Source organism: Populus nigra, chromosome 3 (assembly GCF_951802175.1).
Source record: "Populus nigra chromosome 3, ddPopNigr1.1, whole genome shotgun sequence".
Lineage (NCBI taxonomy): Eukaryota > Viridiplantae > Streptophyta > Magnoliopsida > Malpighiales > Salicaceae > Populus > Populus nigra.
In genome coordinates this window covers 16929175-16950668 of record NC_084854.1, presented here as the reverse complement: position 1 = coordinate 16950668, position 21494 = coordinate 16929175, and the positions used below count along the sequence as shown (strand labels likewise).

Genomic DNA, 21494 nt, shown 5'->3' with positions numbered 1-21494 from the left:
TTTCCAAACAAGAAACGAAGACTCTCTATAAATACCGAAACACCCATCTCTTTAGATCCCAAAATTAATTTTCGAAAAAAGAGGTATCTGAGTTCTGGTTAGTCTCTCAACAAAAACTTTGGGCCATGTCTAACCAAGCTGAAGCTGAATCCTCCGACTCGTAAGTACATCATTGCTTGGCAGATCTGCTTTCTCTCTCTTTCTCTTCCTGTATCTTTCGATTTCGATTTTAACGTTTAAACCTTTTAATTTTCGGGGAATTGTTTTGTGTTTGCAGTAAGGGAACAAAGAGGGATTTTAGTACTGCGATTCTGGAGAGAAAGAAGGCTCCGAATCGGCTTGTTGTTGATGAGGCTGTAAACGATGATAACTCTGTCGTTTCGCTTCATCCCGAGACCATGGAGAAGCTCCAGCTCTTTCGGGGTGACACCATCTTAATCAAGGTTTGATTTTCCGATCTAAGATTATCGTTTCAGTTTTTTCTCGTTGGGGTTGGGTACTTTGTTAATTATGTTGGTGATCTATTTGAAATTTGGGGTTATTTGAGATTGAAATTTGTGTTTCATGCTTATATTTGTATACGAGCATGTAATGTTTTATGCTGGGTTTTTAGAATCTGTGAGCTGGGTGTTTCTTTTACTTCGGTTATATCGATGTGTTGTTGGGGTTGTTTTAGATGAAGTCGTGTTTTATTGTATTGGGGGTTTAATATTTTTTTTAATGAGCAAATACTTGTGAAAATTCTTTATTCTTGGTCTGTTTTATTACTAAAAATTCAAGAAGTTTGAACGGAGGCTGTATATGTATGTCGAAATTAATTTATTGTTTTTTGCATGTATAAAGATTTCAAATTTAGTTTATCAGATGTATTAGGAGTACACCTACTACTCTTCACCATGAGCGATGTTTGGAAATATGATTCTTCTTGGGTTTCTCTCTGTGCTTGTGTTTGTTATGCAATAATACTCAATAATGCTATTTTGCTTGGATTGTTTTTGACAGATTGTGCTAATGGTGTTCTTTGTTACCTTGTTGCTTGTGGTGTTTAGGGAAAGAAAAGGAAAGATACTATTTGTATTGCCCTCGCTGATGACTCATGCGATGAACCAAAGATCAGGATGAACAAGGTTGTGAGGTCGAACCTGAGGGTTAGGCTTGGAGATGTGGTGTCTGTGCACCAGTGTCCTGATGTCAAGTATGGAAAACGTGTGCACATCCTGCCCATAGATGACACAATTGAAGGGGTCACTGGAAATCTCTTTGATGCCTACTTGAAGCGTGAGCTTATTCTAAACCTATTATTCTAAGCCAATATCAGAAGTTAACCTGCCATACTACTAATACTACAGTTAGTCCTTAGTGATGATTTTTACATAAAGACTTATAAGTTCTTCATTTTGAATTTGATAGGGAAAGTGTCATGGTTACAAAACAAATTCTCACCCTATTAATTTTGAGTTGGTCCCGGACGTTGCTACCTTTCTTCCTTCTTAGGTTTTAATTGCTATGCAAAATCTGTACACTATACTTAAAAGAAACTATCTCATTGACTTGTCTCTGCTTTATTTTTGGAATTCCCCTATCCCATTGGTGCTAAGAATCCTCTTTTGTGTTCCTGTTTCAACATACCTTTATTGTTTCTATTTTGCATTTGTGAAATGATAGCTATATAATTCATGAAAGAAGTTGGGGGTTGCCTTGTTCTACTGATTTATTTTTGGAATTCCCCTATCCCATTGGTGCTAAGAATCCTCTTTTGTGTTCCTGTGTCAACATACATTTATTGTTTCTATTTTGCATTTGTGAAATAATAGCTATAATTCATGAAAGAAGTTGGGGGTTGCCTTGTTCTACCGATTTATTTATGAAAAATGTGCTGCTATCTTAGCAATAGTGTGAAGCAGGACTGCTTAATATATGCGTGTGGACATCTAGTAGTTAATGATTTATGCAGCTGGCTCTTACTGGTCAATTGTGAGACATGATTGTTAACGTGGAACTTCTTAGATTTTTTTGAAGCACAACAATATCGTTGTCTATTTTCTTATGATTACTCTATCCTTGTAACATGATTTTTTATGCAAGAAAAGATAACCCTTGTTGGTGTTTTGGTGGAAACTCTAAACATGGTTCTTGCAATTCCCTGTCTTTTATAATTATGATATCCTACATTTGATTTCTTGTTAATTTCTTTTTGTGTGCACGATGCAGCTTATTTCCTGGAGGCATATCGCCCAGTGAGGAAGGGTGATCTCTTCCTTGTAAGAGGGGGAATGAGGAGTGTGGAGTTCAAAGTTATTGAAACTGATCCACCGGAGTACTGTGTGGTTGCTCCAGACACTGAGATCTTCTGTGAGGGAGAGCCTGTGAGAAGGGAGGATGAGAATAGATTAGATGAAGTTGGTTATGATGATGTTGGTGGTGTTAGAAAACAAATGGCTCAGATTCGGGAGTTAGTGGAGCTTCCATTGAGACACCCACAACTATTCAAATCAATTGGTGTGAAACCACCGAAAGGTATTCTGCTGTATGGACCTCCTGGTTCTGGGAAGACTCTTATTGCCCGAGCAGTTGCTAATGAAACTGGTGCTTTCTTCTTCTGTATTAATGGACCTGAAATCATGTCAAAATTGGCTGGAGAGAGTGAGAGCAATCTCAGAAAAGCGTTTGAGGAAGCAGAGAAGAATGCACCTTCGATTATATTTATCGATGAAATTGATTCGATTGCTCCAAAGCGAGAGAAGACAAACGGAGAGGTTGAGAGGAGGATTGTATCCCAGCTCTTGACGCTTATGGATGGACTAAAATCCCGGGCACATGTTATTGTCATGGGGGCTACAAATCGACCCAATAGCATTGACCCTGCTCTGAGGAGGTTTGGGAGATTTGATAGGGAAATCGATATCGGTGTTCCAGATGAAGTTGGGCGCCTTGAGGTTCTTCGTATTCATACTAAGAACATGAGGCTTGCTGAAGATGTAAGTAACAAACACAGTAACCGAATTTCACACATTCCTTTTCTGTTTTGCTGCTCCTTTTATTTAATTTAAATTCTGTGTTTGTATGCAGGTTGATTTGGAAAGAATTGCCAAGGATACCCATGGTTATGTTGGTGCTGATTTAGCAGCGCTTTGCACTGAGGCTGCACTTCAATGCATCAGAGAAAAGATGGATGTGATTGATTTGGAAGATGAGACAATAGATGCTGAGATACTCAACTCAATGGCAGTGACTGACGAACACTTCAAGACTGCTCTTGGAACAAGCAACCCATCTGCTTTGCGTGAAACAGTAAGTCTTGACCCTTAGTTGTTTCTTGTGGGCATCTTTTGTTTTTATGACTCTGACTAACAATTTATGATCAGGTTGTCGAAGTTCCTAATGTTAGTTGGGAAGATATTGGTGGTCTCGAGACTGTTAAGAGAGAGCTGCAGGAGGTAATTGCTGTTTTTCTAAAGTGATGTATTTGTATTTGTATTTGTAAATGTATTTTGTTTTCTATTTGAATCTTAATGGAACCATTGCACTGTCTTATTTAGACTGTTCAATATCCAGTGGAGCACCCAGAGAAATTTGAGAAGTTTGGAATGTCACCATCAAAGGGAGTTCTGTTCTACGGTCCTCCTGGATGTGGGAAAACTCTTCTGGCTAAAGCTATTGCCAATGAATGCCAGGCAAACTTCATCAGTGTCAAGGGTCCTGAATTGCTTACAATGTGGTTTGGTGAGAGTGAGGCCAATGTACGAGAAATTTTTGACAAAGCTCGCCAATCTGCTCCTTGTGTCTTGTTCTTTGATGAACTTGACTCAATTGCAACTCAGGTTCATTCACTTCTCTAGAGTGTATATGAATTTTACCCTTTTCTAGATCAAGGTTATCATATGGCGTGTGACAACTATTCAGTGATTGTAGTCGTTGGTGATGTCAATCATTATGGATGTGTTGTTTCATTAGGGATGTGTGTATGATTCAAGGTTAATCCAACAAGTCAGATGTATTTTTTTTGCTTCTTGCTTACGCTGTGCCATGTCACACTTGCAGAGAGGAAGCAGTGTGGGAGATGCGGGGGGTGCTGCAGATAGAGTTTTGAACCAGCTTCTGACAGAGATGGATGGCATGTCTGCAAAGAAAACTGTTTTCATAATTGGGGCAACTAACAGACCTGACATCATAGACCCTGCCTTATTGCGTCCAGGGCGTCTTGATCAGTTAATCTATATCCCTCTTCCTGACGAGGAGTCTCGCTTTCAAATTTTCAAATCTTGCTTGAGGAAATCACCAGTCTCTAAAGATGTTGACCTCACAGCACTTGCCAAGTATACACAGGGTTTCAGTGGTGCTGATATTACAGAAATATGCCAGCGTGCCTGCAAATATGCCATAAGAGAGAACATTGAGAAAGTATGCTTCAGATTTGTTTACTACTACTACTACTACTATTCTTTTATCATGTTTTAGCTAGCTGTCCTGTTACACTGAGATTTATTTGGGATCTGTATCTTGTAGGATATCGAGAGGGAGAGGAGGCGAAGCGAGAACCCTGAGGCTATGGAGGAAGATGTTGAGGATGAGGTGGCAGAGATCAAGGCATCACATTTTGAGGAATCCATGAAATATGCCCGTCGGAGTGTTAGTGATGCTGACATCCGCAAGTATCAGGCGTTTGCTCAAACACTGCAGCAGTCAAGAGGGTTTGGATCTGAATTCAGGTTTGCTGAAGCTAGCGCCGGGGCAACTGGATCCGATCCGTTTGCAGCTTCTGCTGGCGGGGCTGATGAAGATGACCTTTATAGCTAAGTTATCTTAAAATTGTATGCCTTGTAGATTCGGGCCCTAATACGTGTATTAGGTTAAATCCATGTATGTTTACTTAAAGTTCCTTCGGATTTTTTTATTGGGTCCAAGTTGGCCTTGTGCCTCGGTCAATTGAAGATTTCTTTTCGGCCCTTTCAAGTCAAATGAACTTTTTATCTTGTTTTGTAAGATTATAATTGGCAACCATCTGAAATTAAAGTTACATCTCAATGGCAAATTGATTTTCCAATTTATCTTAAAGATTATCGTGCTATTTGCAGCTCGGAAGTTTATGAACATTGAACCATGTTATCTACTCGTAAGCTCGTAAGTTATGCGATTTGTCTTTAGAAGTAATGTCTATTGTGGACTTTAGCTTCAAATTTTCAATTTTCCGATCAAAGTATTTCTCTACGTTTTAAATACTAAATCATGTAAAATAATGTTTAGGGCAGATCCTCACCAATTCGCAATCCAATAATTTGAAAGAGTAACCATTTGAAATTGTTTGTTGGGTTTATCTGGTACATGTATTTAGTTTGAAGTTGTTACATCCTTTGTTCTTTACACTTTAATTACCAGAGAGGAGATAAAAAATGAGTTTTGGGTTACCATAAGATTTTAGATGTGTGATATCTTCTTAATATATTATTTTCTTATAATAAATTTCTCTTATTGTTTCTTGTGAAGTAGGCTTAAATTGCCGAACCATATAAATTTCGTGTGTGTTCTTGTATGATTGAATGTACTTTTTCTTTTATATTTCTCTACTTGCTAATTGGTTTGAGATTTAAGACTGTTCTGCTACAGTATTACATTGCTAATTATATACAATATTCCTATTATATTTTTATGATCTGCTTAGTTGTAGATGACAAATATTTATAGACATCACATTACATCAAATACTATTAAATTATCTCTTGTAAAAAATAAATCAAGATAATGTTTGTTAATAATTACCTTGATGTCTCGATTAAGCCAACTCATATTGTAAGGTTTAAAATGTTTTTCTATCACGAGCTGCAACTTCTCTACTGCCTTAGTCAACACTACATCCTTACAATTATCGTTGTCGATGATCAAATTACATACCTTATCTTTGATGGTACAAGTTGAATGGAAAATACTAGTGCATATCCATTCGAATCACTTGTAAGAGCAAGCAAAGTCTTTTGGATTACTAAGGTAACATCGCCATTACCTTACAAAATCTCTTTACTGCCACCTGAATGATCATAAGCTGGACCACTTACCTCCTCATTAGTTTTTTCTACTATTACATTTTTACTTGGATGACTTTAGCTTATGACACTTCAAAATTTTATACCTCAATTCACCATATCCGAAACATCAAAATTTAAAAACAGATCCATAACTAGAATCTTAACTTGTGGTTTGTTCAGTTGTTGATTCAAGTTGAACGAATGATTTTTGTTAGGTAAGTGCACGCCCTTCTATTATTCTAGTTAGATCAAAAACCACTTTTGTTAGTTACCCTATAAACCTCTTGTTTGTCCATAATTAAAGTCTTCTGATAAGCTTCTAAAACTATTCACAAAGATTGTAAGCGTTGCATGTCCTGGATAGATTGCTATAATTCACTCAGATACTTGGAAATTCACTACTCTTCCATTCCTGATAGATCATTTCTAGTCATTAGTTTGTAGAAATTATCAATGTACTCATCAACAATCCTCCCACCTTATCTCAATGTATAGAGTTGCTAGTACAAAGTCTAAGTATACTTCAAAGGAAAAAAAAAAAAAATTCTTTTTCATCTTCTTTCCAACTTTTTTTTAATCACTTTATCTGTTTTATCTTTCCCGAGACCCCTTCAATTGCTTCCGCCAACCAGAAGCTCGTCCCTTCAATGTGATGATGATTAGCGTTACCCTTATTTGCTCTAGAAATTCATGTACTTGAAAACCCTTTCTACTTCATTCAACAAATCAATAAACTCCTCTTTTTAGAAGGTTTCTACAAACTTAATGAGCTTTATCCAAAACCCTAAATCTCCATGATACTTATCTCGATTAAGAAGATATTCCTTCTACTCTTACATTGGAAACATTTTTTTAAAGATGACCATAGATCCATGATCACTCTTATCATGATCCTTAAGGTTCCTCATTATCGCAATCTGAAGGGTTAATTATGTAATGTTTCTTTATATACCTTTTATCACTAGTTTTAAACATCTATTTTCTAAGGGATAAGCTCTTCCTCCCCTCCTACATGAACATCTCCTGTTCTGCAACCTTTTCTAGTCATGATTATTTAACAACATACAACAATTAAACATTAGGACTCGTTGAGTTTTGATATTAATTGATATATATATAGATACCACATAAGAAAGACAACAAGTACAAGCAACACATAATTCTACCAAATAAAGCCACAACATAAAAACTTTAATTCAAAATTTTATTACTGGATATTTTATCTTCAAGTACTATTTCTTTCTAAGAGTTTTGCAACTCTTTGAATAAACCTAAATAAACTATGAAATCTAGAAATAAAGGGAAAACAATAAAAGCCCTAAACAAACTAGGAAATAAAAAAAATAAAAAGGAAAAACAACAAAATTAACCTAAACATCACCTTCTACGCCTTACTTGGAGGTCTTTTAAACCTCAATTGGTTATGACCAATAAACCTCTTATAAAACTACACCCGTGAAATCTCATAGTAATATGTGACACGATTTAACACTCAAATCAAAAGTTATAGGCTTTTTTGTTATACATATCACTTTGTGTAACCTAAGTCTCTTATTGGGATTTTATTAGTCCATAAATATTCCTACAAGGCTATCCATATAGCTTAATTATGGCAAATCTATATCTAAATGATTAGAAGCACCTACATCAACGTCTATGTTATAGGAACACTATTATTGCCTGAGTTATTGCTAATGAAATTGATGCTTTCTTCTTCTATATTAATGGACTTGAAATCATGTTAAAATTGGTTAAAAAGAGTGAAAACAATATAAGAAAAGCATTTGAGAGAACACAGAAAAGTGCATCTTCAATTATATTTATCGAGAAATTTGATTCGATTGCTCCCAAATAAGAGAAGAGAATGAAGAGGTTGAGAGAAGGATTGTATCCTAACTCCTCCTTTTAACACTCATGAATAGCCTAAAATCATGGGCACATGTTATTATAATTGGCTCTAAAAATCTGCCCAATAACATTTACCTTACTCTAAGAAGGTTTTGGAGATTTGATAGGTAAATGGATATCGATGATCTAAATGAAGTTAGGTGTCTTAAGGTTCTTTGCAGTCATATTAAGAACATGAAGCTTGCTGAAGATGTAATTAACAAATAACATCACCTTTCATCCATTCCTTTTTAGGTTATTCCTTCAAGGATGACAAGAATTGTGACTCCTTTTCTATTAAAGAATAATATAAATCATATCCTGGGACCTCACCTAATAGCTTAAGCTTTTGGGTTGAATTGGTTCTCTGACATGGTATCAGAGCCTTGATGACCAAGCGGTCACGAGTTCGAATCTCACCTTCCCCATTTATTTGATAAAAAATTAAACATAAGGTAAAGTGGGCCTGTGCAAGTTTCAAGCTCAAAGGGCTTTCACTTGAGGGGTGTGTGTTAGAGAATAATATAAATCATATCCTAGGACTTCACCTAATAGTTTAAGCTTTTAGGTTGAATTGGTTCTCTGACATTTTCTTCTTCAAAAATAAATTATAGCTAGAGAAACTGATTCACCATTAATAATATTGGCCAATAGAGCTAGAACACTAGGTATGTGTGAGTTGAGAATGAAATCTCTTTTCAACTTCTTTTTGTTATTGACTTGAACAATTCCCATCTCAAGCTACCTCTCCTCTATATTTTGCCTTCTTGTTATTAGTGAGAATTAAACAAAAGGCAACTAATAATAACTTAATTGTTTATGTACCTTGTACACAATCTCTTGTTAATTATTTGTACAAACTCTAAAATTAATTTTTTTTTAAAACTTTGCCATGCTGGAATGTAGGCTTATCAATATGTACTCAATCAACTAGAACATCATACCACCAATTTTCAACATCACATGTAAGTTTGTGTATGACACATACTACTTTTTGATAACACAAAGTCTTGTTCAAATAAAATTAAGTTTGAAACTCTAACAACCATCCAATAAATCTCTTATTTGAAGATTCCTATTAAAGAAAGAAAGGAATTTCATCAAAATTAAAAATATGTATACGAAAAGTTTGATTATGAACAAGGGTTGTTCACGGTCTGGTATGGTTTGTCCTAAAAAAACCAACTGAACTAAGATATACTGATTTTAGAAAATATAAATCGGACCAAATCAAAAACCAGTCCAAACCGAACCAGTTTGGTTTGGTCAATGCTGATTTTTTTGGTATAAAATCGGGAAACCTAATCCCAACATTCTTGAATAATTCATCTAGAAATATCTAAGCATGACAACATATGGAGATAATTACTGTTGCTACTCTTGGTGCAATAGAGTATAACATTGTATAGGTTTCATTGAAGCTTGTTAAGACTGCTTTATTAGTTCATAAATCATAAGTATTTGTGCTAAAAAAGAGCTAAAAACATGATATTAATTATGCTTAACAACAAAATTATTTTTCTAACACTCTTAATTTTTATAATTCATTACACAAACCATGAAATGTCTCAAAGGTCAACAAAACATATATATAATATCTTATAGAATTTCAAAGAATCAACTGACTCAATGATTCCTAGTTTGTATATTGCCACCACTAATTATAAGATAAAATTGAAGATTAACTTTGAGAGAAGTCTTCAAACAAGAGGAGAGAACAAGAGGAAGGAAGTTAGAGGAAGATGAAGAGGTGAGTTTGGTCCAACTTGATGGTGCGAGTGGCTTTCGAGATAAAGAGATATGACAGATGAAGATGAAATAAGAGGAGGGGACTATGAGATATGACAGAGCAAATGTAAAAGGAAAAGGAAAAAACAAGAGATGATCAAGGGGGGATTATGAGACATGGTAGAGTAGATGCATATAGATGATTTTGCTGGGCGGCAACTGTTTTGTAAGGGGGGGCTATTTTAGGGTTAGGTTAATTGGTGGTAAGTGTTTAATATTTATACCCTTTTATTTTTAGAGTTAATAGATTCTTTGGGCAATGTCTGGTTCAATTTAATGGTTTTAGTTTTTGAAACCAAAATCGATCCAGACTGAATAGATTTTATGCTTTTAAAAATTCATTTAATTGGTTTTTCCTCTTGGTTTGATTTTTTTGGTTATCTTGGTTGATCAGTTTTTTTTGAACACCCCTACTATGAACTAAATTTTTAGTGTATCTCTTGTCATATATATCATTGTCTAAATAGATATGATGCCTATAAGAATTTACAGGAATAGATCTAGGATTTGATCATCCCAAGACAAGTCTATAATTACATCCATTTTCTTATTATAAGTCATATTGGTGCCTCCCCCCTTATATTTAATCCATCTGCTCAGTTAAGTTTACTTTGGAATGCTCTCGTTAATCAAATATTTATGGTAGGGTTCTTCATATGACCTCTCGAGCCTTCACAGTACCCTAAATGGCCTACACTCCTACATTGTGAGGTGAGAAGTTGTTACCATTACCTTCATCCATCAAATATGCCAACTTACTCTAATACCAATATAACCTATTGGACGCTGAATAACTTCTCCTTGTCCTGAATGACTTAATTGATAATTTTATTAGATCAGTAAGATTATAAATCAATTAAGTTTCTTTTCAATTGCCAATGACTTGTAAATTAGTTACTAATTAAGTTTCCAATTTTATTTAAAGACAACTTAGATGTCTATAGAAATATAAATCCATCTTGTTTACTCATTAATGCTTAAGTTGTGCAATTCCTCCAAGGTTTTTTTTTGTTTATTTTAAGATCATTTAATGGAGAAATTAGTAGTATTGTCTATTGTGTTCACGTTTTAGTTTGTTGAACAAAATATAACCATACTTTATGAAAACCAAATCATAGGCAAGTAATTTCTTGGGAGAAAAATGGGATATCAATAAAAGAAGATATATAGAAAGGCACCTGATGGAATGAAATAATTCATGTGCTACTCTAGTCACTACTAGAAAATTGAAATACATCGATGGAATATTCCATAGGTGTCAAAGCTGTGTTTTTGTTAGTAAAAATATTTTCGACAGATTCTTTGATGGAATTGTGTTGTCGGCTAGTATCGCATCAATGATTACATATCCGTCGGTAATTTCATTGTTGATTTAATCACTAATGGTTAGGTTAATAAAATATTCTTCTCGGTGATAAAAATATACGATGACCAATTTGTGTTAGTGTATTAGTCGGTATATGTTACCGATGGATCTCAAACATATAAATCATTAGTAATATATTGCATCTTTTTTACAGATACCTGATAGAATCACCGACAACCATGTTCTGTTGGTGATGTCATTGGTCTACATCAAAACATTTAGTTGCTCTCTATAATTCTCCAATGAAAATTGACATCTTGTACCGATAGAATAACCAATTAGGTTCTTATATTTATCGGTGATTCTTTTGGTGGTGTACTAATTTATTTTTTTAATGCTAGCAACATAATTTGAATTGAAGAAGCATTAAACAACATTAAATAAAAAAATATAACTTGAAGAATACATTTAATATTATTAATTTAACTATAAAAATGAATTACAAATGATTATAAACATTAAAAAAAAGGCTGCAGATAGAGGTGGAGGTGGAGGTGGAGGTGGAGGTGGAGGGGGAAACAGTGGAAAATTTCATGGAGATCAGTAAGGAGGAGGATAATGACTGAACATATATGTAATCATCTCCACCCATTGTTGCCTTTTTTATTCATACTTTATCTCCATTTCGGCCCTCAAAGCACTAATTTGTTTTTCAACCAACTCCTTAATGATTCATGATGGCTGATTTGTGATGGATTATGGGGTGTCTATGTTTGAGACACTACAACCCGACCTCGTATTTCGGGTTGTAGTCATAAAGTTACCATAAACTCAATTTCTATCGAGTCCACCAGTTGCTTTAGCCTTCAACCACAACTCCGGATTGTATTTTGGATGGATTAAATGGTCCTTCTCATAGTTGACATGTATGGCAATGTTATATTGTTCTTACACAACAAAATATACAAGTAAAAGATATAGATAAAAAATTCATCCAAAACAATGCACAAAAGGTTTAAAACTTATAATAAACACCTCAGCTTGACTGTCCATAAACTATTGCACCTTTTTTTTTCTATCCTTCCTCCATATATGTGTTTCTATTTATAACTCCATCAAAGTTGGCTCGCGCCCAAGCCATGTATCCTATAAAATAAATAATTAGTTACATATTATCACCAATAATAACTACCATTCTAAGAAAAATATTTAAAAATAAAACAAGTTCTCTTAACAAATGCTTTGCATGGTTAGAAAAGGAAACAACTTGCTGGTATGCTTGCTAATGAAACCATGAGTTTCCTTGTTTTTGTTTGAGGACCCACTCCATGAACGCCTCCTAAAAACCTTCCATGTGAAGAACTCTAGATATCTCTCATAGCTACTTTTCGTGTTAAAACTTACCTAATAGCGTTGTGATTTTTTCAGACTTGCCTTGCCGTCCTAGAGTTTGCCTTGTCTTACCAACATTTTTCCTTGCAATCATTTTCATAAAATAATTAGTTTCTAAATAAAAAAAACCTTTTATTAATGACAAGTATTGATTTTACACACACACACACACACATACTAACCTTAAACTTTTCTCACCAAGCCTCAACCACGGACATCCATTCAGGATGCTCTTTCAGCTGACTCCATTGAAACAAGGGCACTTCTATTGATGATTTTATTGTTGAAGTTATTGTTCACTCAACTTTTATATTTATGAACCTGAAAATTAATTAATTAACAATTCAATATATAAACACATAATCAATAATTCAATGTTATGTTTGAATAGAACAAATTTTCGCACATGCATTTTCCTTCAATGAAGTCCTATACTAAGTCAAGTAAACCCATTAGAAGTTTAATTAAATTCTTATAATGAATTAATTCTGATTTTGGTAAATTTTTCTTTCAAACTTAATTTCAATTAAGTCCTTAAATAAGTTAAATAAGCTGATTAGAAGTTTAATTAAGGCCTTAAATTTAATTAATTATTTTAATTTTGGTTAAAATGACTTTCAAATTTAATTTTGCTTCAATTAAATCTTCTTTGAGCCCGTCTTGTTAATAATATTCCAATATGACTATCCTTTTGGTGTTTTGACTTGTTACAGCATAAAAGGTCATTTATTTATGTCCCAAGAATATTTTTGGATTTTATTTTTTTTTAATTTTTAAATAAAGGAAAAAATATAAAATAATTTTAAAGGACATGAAATTGGGTTATGACACTTCATACACTAAATATATAGGCAAATGCTCCATTAAGCCAAAGAAAAACAGATATAAGGTCATCTCAAGTTTACAAATTTTCTTAATCATGTTCATTTCAAGCTACTCCATGTGTTGTGGACACAATTTGTTCGAGCAAACATCTTTTAAAAAATAACTAATATCTATGAGTGCATCTTATATGTCTTTTAACAATAAATCCCTATATGTAATTAGAATGAGTTTTTGCATAAACATGTGGTAATCATGACTCTTCATACCATACAATCTGTATTCTTTTAAATTTACCAATCTAGCAATGTTCGAAGCATATTTATCAGGAAATTATAGACTCTTTAGTCATTCATAGACAATAAATTGTGCTTTTTTATCGAAGGCAAATATCACTATAAGCGTTGTCACACATGCCTTATCATTAAGCAACTCCATATTTTGATGATCATAATACAAAGTTATATCTATTTTAGCTTTTATATTTTCATTTGTTTTTCATTTGACGTCCATGACCATGTTAAAAAAATTTCAAACATATTTTTCTCAATATGAATGACATCTAAATTAAGGCGGAGGACATTACTCTTCCAATAAGAAAGCTTGTGAAAAAATACTATGCTTTATCCAATTATGGATCACACTAAAACCAAGAAACTTTTGTTTATCAAATTGAAAACTAAATACAATGTTCTCATACTACGAAACTACATCATACAATTCTTCATCTGATAGTACCGGCGGTGCAACATCCTTTTCAGCTTTACCTTTTAGAAAGTCTTTTATGTTTTCTTTTTGTATCGATGATGACATGGCTAGAACCTCTAGTAGCAATTGAAAAAGGAAACTTTACCACCATTTGTTTAGGTAAAGGCATTATTGTTTTCCATACAATATAGACACACTAATTTTTTATTTGTGCTCCATCCCAAAACCATCATATACATAGAAAATTCATTTATAGTTCACATCAAAGTTATCTTCATTTGAAAGTTCTATTACTTTGCGACATCATAAGTCAAAGCCTCGAATGGCCATAACTATTTTTAACTCATCAATTAATGGTTAAAGTAAAAAACATATACTCCTACTTGGTCTATGAAGACTGGGTATGATTGTAGATAAGAACATGAATTCATACTGCATACACATCCTCGAAGGCAAGTTGTAGACTATTAGTATGTCTAGCCAACAAGAATATAGAGTAACAAAAGACTTAAATGGATCGAACCCATCTGTACATAAACCAAAATGAACATTTCATGATTCTATTGAAAATTGAGGATGCACCTTATTAAACTAATTCAAAGCTTCACCATTAAAAGAGTGCACCATGACTCTATCATCCGTATCATGTGAATAATGCCATGTGCTCAAATGTCTTTGGAGACAAATAACCTTTGCAGCTTAGGAGTAATAGGGAAGTATCTCAATATTTTATATGCGATAAGTGTCCTTCCCCTACCTGTATTGGATTTATATCGAGTATATCCACATGTTTTGCACTTGAGTAAATTTATATCTGCATTGTAGTACAACATGCAAAATTTTTAGGCACATATCAATTTTTTGGTATCCAAGGTCAAGGGGTTTCATCATGGGTTTTACAACATAAAAGTTCTCTTTCAATATATTTTCTTAAGGTAAAATGTTTTTTTCCCATTTGATTGTGTTATCATAACCAACCTCAATCATACCATAATCAGACTTGATGTTAAACACATGTGCAATGGGTTTTTTTTTCCTATTTGATTATGCTATAAAACCATAATGTTTTTTTTTCATAAAAAGAAAACATAAAGATAAAAAAAACATATCTTCAAGTAAATTGTTTTTTTTTTCATTTGATTATGTGATGTAACCATATTATTCGATAGTTTCATCCATATTTAACTAGTGTTTTGCCTATATTTTATGTATAAAATGTCTTGTTATTCTTTGTTTTATGTTTTGAAGGCACTTTTAGATGAAAGATGCAAAAAGAAGTAAATTTGAGGTAATTGATATATTTGACCCTCGGTCGATGTTTTGTGTAGAGCGTGAGTTCTAGAAGTCGAAATGAAGTGATTCCAGTGACATTAGAAAGCTAACATCCATACCTTTCTGGAAATATAAGTCAAGAAAAATAAAAATACAAAGAGCATGGAAATCACATCCTTCAAAGTCAAAACTCGCATTCTGCCAGTGTTGACCTTTGTCCATTCAAAATTCAATATCTGGAGCTGTAGATATCCAATTGATGCAAACTCAATTGTTTTGGATTCCTGACTCAAAAGGTCTATAAACACTCCAAATGTTAGCCAAAAATGATGTCATATGAGGGAGATATAAGTTTTCAAAGATGATAACTGAATTCTGCCAGCAAACAGGTTTCGTGAAGAAACAAATCCAAATTACATCCCGAAGCATCCAAACCGACATCCAAGTTTTAATTTCAGCAATTTAGCTCCTCAAGTAAATCAATCCAGAAGGTCAAGGAAGGCAGCCACCAACCTCAAATCACCAACCACAAACCAGCTGCCAGCCGCCAGTCGCCTTCACACTACCACCATCTCTTGATGTTCACACTTGAACTTTGATTTTTCTTACTTACAATTTATGTATAAATAGACAGCTAAGTTTATGCTATTAAGAGAGCCAAGGGAGAGGGAGAGAGAGTGCAGTAGAATAAAAAAAAAAAGGGTGGCAGCCATAAGAGAAGAAACACAAACTCTCCAATCTACAAATTAGAAATCATGTATTCTTTCATCTTTAGGAGTAGTTGTTCAATAGATATGTAAGGCTAAGCTCGTTTTCTTGGTTGCAAGGATGCAAACACCTTCAGATTTCAAGAACTGTGAGATTTATTCTTCCATTTATTTTCAGTTTGTATTATGAATAAGTATGTTTGTTTTTCTATGCATATTTCCTATGATTGTTTATCTTAATTGCTAGAGCGAACTCTAAGTTATTATTGTGAACAATCTATTGCTAAGTTTGATATCAAAACCGGAGTTGTGGTATATAAACTTGTGAAGCAACTAAGCTTGATAATTATATCGGAACTACGTTATTAAACTTAGAGAGAACATTCGATCAAATGTAACACAAGCTGACAACTTGGTTGTTAAGATTAATGAATTTATCTAGATCTTAAGGCTGCCATTGGATTAAATCATTAGTGCGGACACTGTGATTGTTTGTTGGTTAGGGTTAGTTATACGGCGGATTCGTTAATTAACCAATATTAAGAAAAGATAAAAAATTCAGAATATAAACTAAAGTTTCGTTTCAAGGATCGATTCTGATTTTTGTAGGTGGACGTGTGCTTGCGACCAAGGTTTGTTTTCTTGATATATTTTAGTTTCAATTGATTTTGTTTGTTATTTTAATTTCTACCATAGTTTAGATCATTGCAAATCAACCCCCCCCCCCCCAATTGCATAACGTATAGCATAAAAATCCAAACTAAACCTTCCTCGTGGGATCGACCCCTTGCTTGCTCTATACTATCTTGTGTGTTTTAAGCTAGGGTAACTAATTTGTGCGACCGCGACATCGCAACATTATGCTATCCTAATCGGCATCACTCATACCATAAGTAGACTTGATGTTAAACACATGCAATGACTGATAATTTCCCATAATGGTTTATCAAAAAAATTTAGAAGTTCAAAAAACTTAGCTACATCTATATTTGGTTTTTCATCTACACATGAACCTTCATTTAAATAACAATGATTAATTATTATTGCATCCATTACCATACTCTTATAATGACTATTTTTATCATCTACAACTTCATGTTTGTTGCTATAACTAGATGTTGAGCCAACATTCCTTTCTAACATGGTCTTGTAAGAAACAAATAGTTCTTCATGTGCAAATCAACACAAGTCTTTCTCAATGAACCATTTTCTTAGAAGATGCATCATCACAACATCTAATTAGTGAAACTTTTTGTTTTTACATTTCAAACATGGATATCTAATTGTGCCTCTTGATTAGTACTTAAAAGTGCATTCTCATTAAGGCTTTATATCATCATATTACACTAAAGTATCATTAAATTCCCTAACTAAAACATGTTTTATAATAACAAATCTGATAATATAATATATCTTTAATTTATGGTAAATGCTTGTTTTTAATGTAGGTATATCTCACAATTCAAAGGATTGATTGATGTGATTAATTATTGAAAGTGAAGAGAAAAAAATAGGACTGAGTTAAGAGAAGAGATGCTGGTTCAATTCCAAACTGAAACACCATTCGGTTATTGGATCATAATTAGAGCTGTAGACCTTGGATTTTGGTCTGCTTTATATGGATGGAAAGCTAAGACATAGACCTAAAAATTTCATGGGAGTACAATACTCAATTCTATCATTTTCAAGTTCAAATCTTAGCAACAACGGAGAAGTCAAAATCTATCCTGCAGCTCCGATACTGTTCAGTTTTCAGTTCATATCTTGAGTTCTAGAAGTCCAAATAAGCTCTGCTTTTTTTTGTTGGAAAGCTAAGACAATTGACCACAGCTTTAATGGAACAAAGAGCTCAAATTCTGATGTTAGTAATGACATTTTGGCCAGCCAAGAATGTCAATAACCAGCAGCCAACAATGTCAAAAACTAGCCACCAAATAAATGGTTGGCCACCAACTAAATAGTTTGTCAACCAATCAATAGTTTCAAATTTTAGCTTATAAAAGGAGGCATTTGCCATGTATTTAGTCATCTTGGTATTCAGATCAAAATCATTTTCTTGCTTTCTCTCTTTGTAATGTTCAAGTTTTCTTTCATGCTATATTAATCTCTTGTTTATGCCTTTTCATTTCATTTCCTATACTTAGTTAGCTTATATCATGTTTATGTTCTTATATTGTTTATTTATGTTTTTATTCTTCATTATGTTTAGCTAAGTTAATTATGTCAAGGTGAAAAGGTTTCACTAATGGTGTTAGAATGTGTATAATATAAACTCAACATGGACTTTAATGTTTATATCCAAGAAAGATTGTTATTAACATTTCTTATCTTTTTATCTTACTAATTCTTAATACCTTGCTTGTTAAATGGTTAATCTAGATTTGTGTTGCATAACACTTGGTACATCAAATGTTTGATCCTTCATAGTTTTCGGCCGACATCGTTGTTATGATAGGAACTTGATTTGTTGTTAACATAAGCTAGCAACATGAATGCTTGATGATATTTATAAGTATGGTGTTACTTAGATAAGATGATTAATATGATCATGTTAATAATTTATAATAAGCTAATAACGATAAATCATCCTATTGGAACCTCCTTTGTGTGTGGTTTTCAATTGAGTAATAAAAATAGTTTATATTATATTTATTTGAAATACCATTAGTGGATCCTCTAATCTTGACATCTATTTTATTATTGTTTAATCCTTACATCAATATCACTTCCCAAAACTCTCTTCAACTCCTTTTCTGTTATCATTCTCTTCAAATCTTTCTCTTTATTTGTAATTTATACAATTTACCTCTCTGTAGTTCGACCTCGGTCTTGTCGGGTTATTTATTACTTTGACACTCTTGCACTTGTGATAAGATATCAACTCTTTGGTCGTGTCACCTCCCCTAATATTATTTAGATTTAAAAGAGAAATATTAATAAAACCCTAAACCCCTTTACAATAACCTTCCCTATACAACATTTGACGAGAATCTCGTTACATAAAAAAAGATCATCCAATATTTAGGAAACCTATATAGAATAATAATGACAATATTTCTTAATAATGTGACAATCAATTCAAAATTCAATTTTGATAATTAAAAGTAAATTCACAATCTAATAACCAATTATTTTTGTTGTAAAAAAATGTAATGATATGTAAAAATGTTAACTAAATAAATCCAATTAACAACAATTAATCAATACCAACTAATTATCTATCATTTATTTAATTCAAACTTATTCAATCTAAATTAATACTATTTAATTGTTATCAATTCTATAAAAAATAAATTTCCCTAAAATTTTCAACATAACAATAAAATTGACAAAATGTGATTGTCACCCATTAAATAACCTGTCATTTCTTTCATTATAACACACCTAAGTTGAAAAATCAAATTCAAAATCAATTTCATCAAATTACAAATAAATTTAAATTTCCCCAAATTACAAACAAACCCTAACATGTAAATCACTTTAATTCTATATAAAAAGGTTGTAAAACACTTAAATAGACAAGCAAACTACATTAAAAATACTAAAAAAATATTAATACATTATCTTAAAACATAACTTGGTAGGTTTGTTTACTTGGTGTAGGGAATATTTAGAAAAAATAGTACCAACACAATAATGCTAACACTATAGAGTGTTGACTGGTTGAATTTGTGATGATGAGGCCTAGATTTGGAGGAAAATAGGTGGGAGGGGCTACTGTTTTGATTTACAGTTCAAAGAAAGGAGGAGGAGGAGGAGGAGGAGGAGGAGAAGGGGAGAATGAGGCTGATATCGATTATAACACTTTTAAATTTATCGATGGAATTTTACGATGAAAAACAAAGTGGTCAATTCGCAGACCAATAATGACGTCTTATTTTAATGATTTAATGATAAACAATTTCATAATTTGTTAATCGAAAATTACCAATGGAAAATATTCCATTGGTAATTCCATTGCTATTTGATATTTTTCTAGTAGTGATTCCTTCACACATAATGGCTTGTGGCATTTGAAGCAAAAGAAACAAATATTATTAAGATAAAATGAAAGTCCATTGATAAACTGAAGATATCATGGTTTTTTAATTTTTGAAATCTGCGGTCTATCACTTCCAAACTCTAGGTTTTTTTTTGTTTTATAGCATAATTAAGAAAAAAATTTGGTAAAGTAACAAAGAGAAGAAAATTTTTGGGGATATAACATAGTTTCATAAATCCCCGATGGCAACTACAACACGCGAGTCGTTAATAGATGCCATTAGCAACTCATACTTTGTAGATAACATTTACAACATGCGAGTCACAGATAGCATGTACGACTTCAATTGAATTTTATACCTAGAGACCCTTTCCCTCGTTCTTTCCTTCTCTCCCCCCCCTCTCACCACCATTAGCAAACTTCCTCTCTCCCCCCACCATGAAACCCAGAACAATATAAGATCACCCATCTCTCTCTCTCTTTCTCTCTCTCTCTCTCTCTCCGCCATGAATCATCCATTTCTCAGCCAAAACAACCATCACCGGTCACCATCACCATCACCACCCACATTTTATATTTTAAAGTATATTGAACACTTTTCCTTTATCAATTTGATGTAATTTATGCTAATGTGTGTTAATTTGATTTTATAGAATGCTAAGGTTTTGAATTAGGGATTAGGTTAATTAGAAGTGATTTGAGTTGATAATTATGTTTTTATTTTTTGTAAAATAATCAAGGATTTTGGGTTGTTATTGATTGTGAATTAACAAAATTATTTTGAAAGAGTTGGTGTTGATTTAGCTATGAAATTATTTTAAATTATGGATTACACTGAATTACATATAAAACAATAATATTAACTATGAAATACATGAATTTGATTGATAATTTTGTTATGTTAGCGAAATTTGATGAATGTAGGTGTTTACAGATTAATTTGATGAATTTAGGTTTTAACCAATTATATTACCGTTATGATTTTGTTGAAAAATTATGAATTTTGATTAACCCTTAGATATTAATAAACTAGACAATGAATGCTATTTTTTTTGTATTTGTTTTGAATTATGTAAACTTCAATTATTGTTTTTAATTTAACTAATTAGATGTTCAATTGTATTGCAAAGGCTAATAATTTTTATATAGGACCTCGAGGGAGACATGGTTCGGACTAGAGGAGGTTCAACTGCTTCTAGAAGTGTCGACAGGCAGGACCACCTTATTGTTGAGGCAAATCCTGATGATAAGCCAGTTTTATATGTGCATGATTAGCATCGTTCCAATGATATTTGGAGTGGAGATGTGAGATAAATATTCTAATTAAGCATTTAAAATTATTAAAATATTAGAAATTCTAATTGTTTAAATAACTAAATTGCTTAATTTTCAGGGTGGTGATCATGTAACACCTTGACAACATACCTTGATGGAGTTGCATGAGTGTGTCCACTCATTTGTTATTGATGCTGGTTTTTATGAGATTAGCTAACTACATGACATATATCTTGACCACGCATTGATTGCAGCATTGGTTGCAGCATTGGTTGAGTGAAGGAGGCGTGAAACACACACCTTTTGTCTATATATTGGTGAGATGACACCTACAC

The 21494-nt window shown here is 33.0% G+C and overlaps 1 protein-coding gene across 1 annotated transcript; it reads left to right on the top strand.

Moving 5' to 3' along the window:
• LOC133688180 (cell division cycle protein 48 homolog) lies at window positions 1–5055 on the top strand. Its single transcript, XM_062107578.1, has 9 exons — window positions 1–160; window positions 278–443; window positions 1050–1278; window positions 2212–2978; window positions 3070–3291; window positions 3366–3437; window positions 3540–3821; window positions 4042–4401; window positions 4507–5055. Exons 1-9 carry the CDS (start codon window positions 126–128, stop codon window positions 4795–4797), a joined length of 2424 nt encoding a protein of 807 aa, XP_061963562.1. The 5' UTR covers window positions 1–125; the 3' UTR covers window positions 4798–5055.
• The last annotated feature ends 16439 nt before the right edge of the window (window positions 5056–21494 follow it).

Bases quoted from the DNA above. Each gene is read 5' to 3' on its own strand.
- LOC133688180 (XM_062107578.1), top strand. From the start codon at position 126: ATGTCTAACCAAGCTGAAGCTGAATCCTCCGACTC. The intron at 3,438-3,539 runs GTAATTGCTGTT...TGTCTTATTTAG, and splicing joins TTAAGAGAGAGCTGCAGGAG to ACTGTTCAATATCCAGTGGA. The intron at 4,402-4,506 runs GTATGCTTCAGA...TGTATCTTGTAG, and splicing joins TAAGAGAGAACATTGAGAAA to GATATCGAGAGGGAGAGGAG.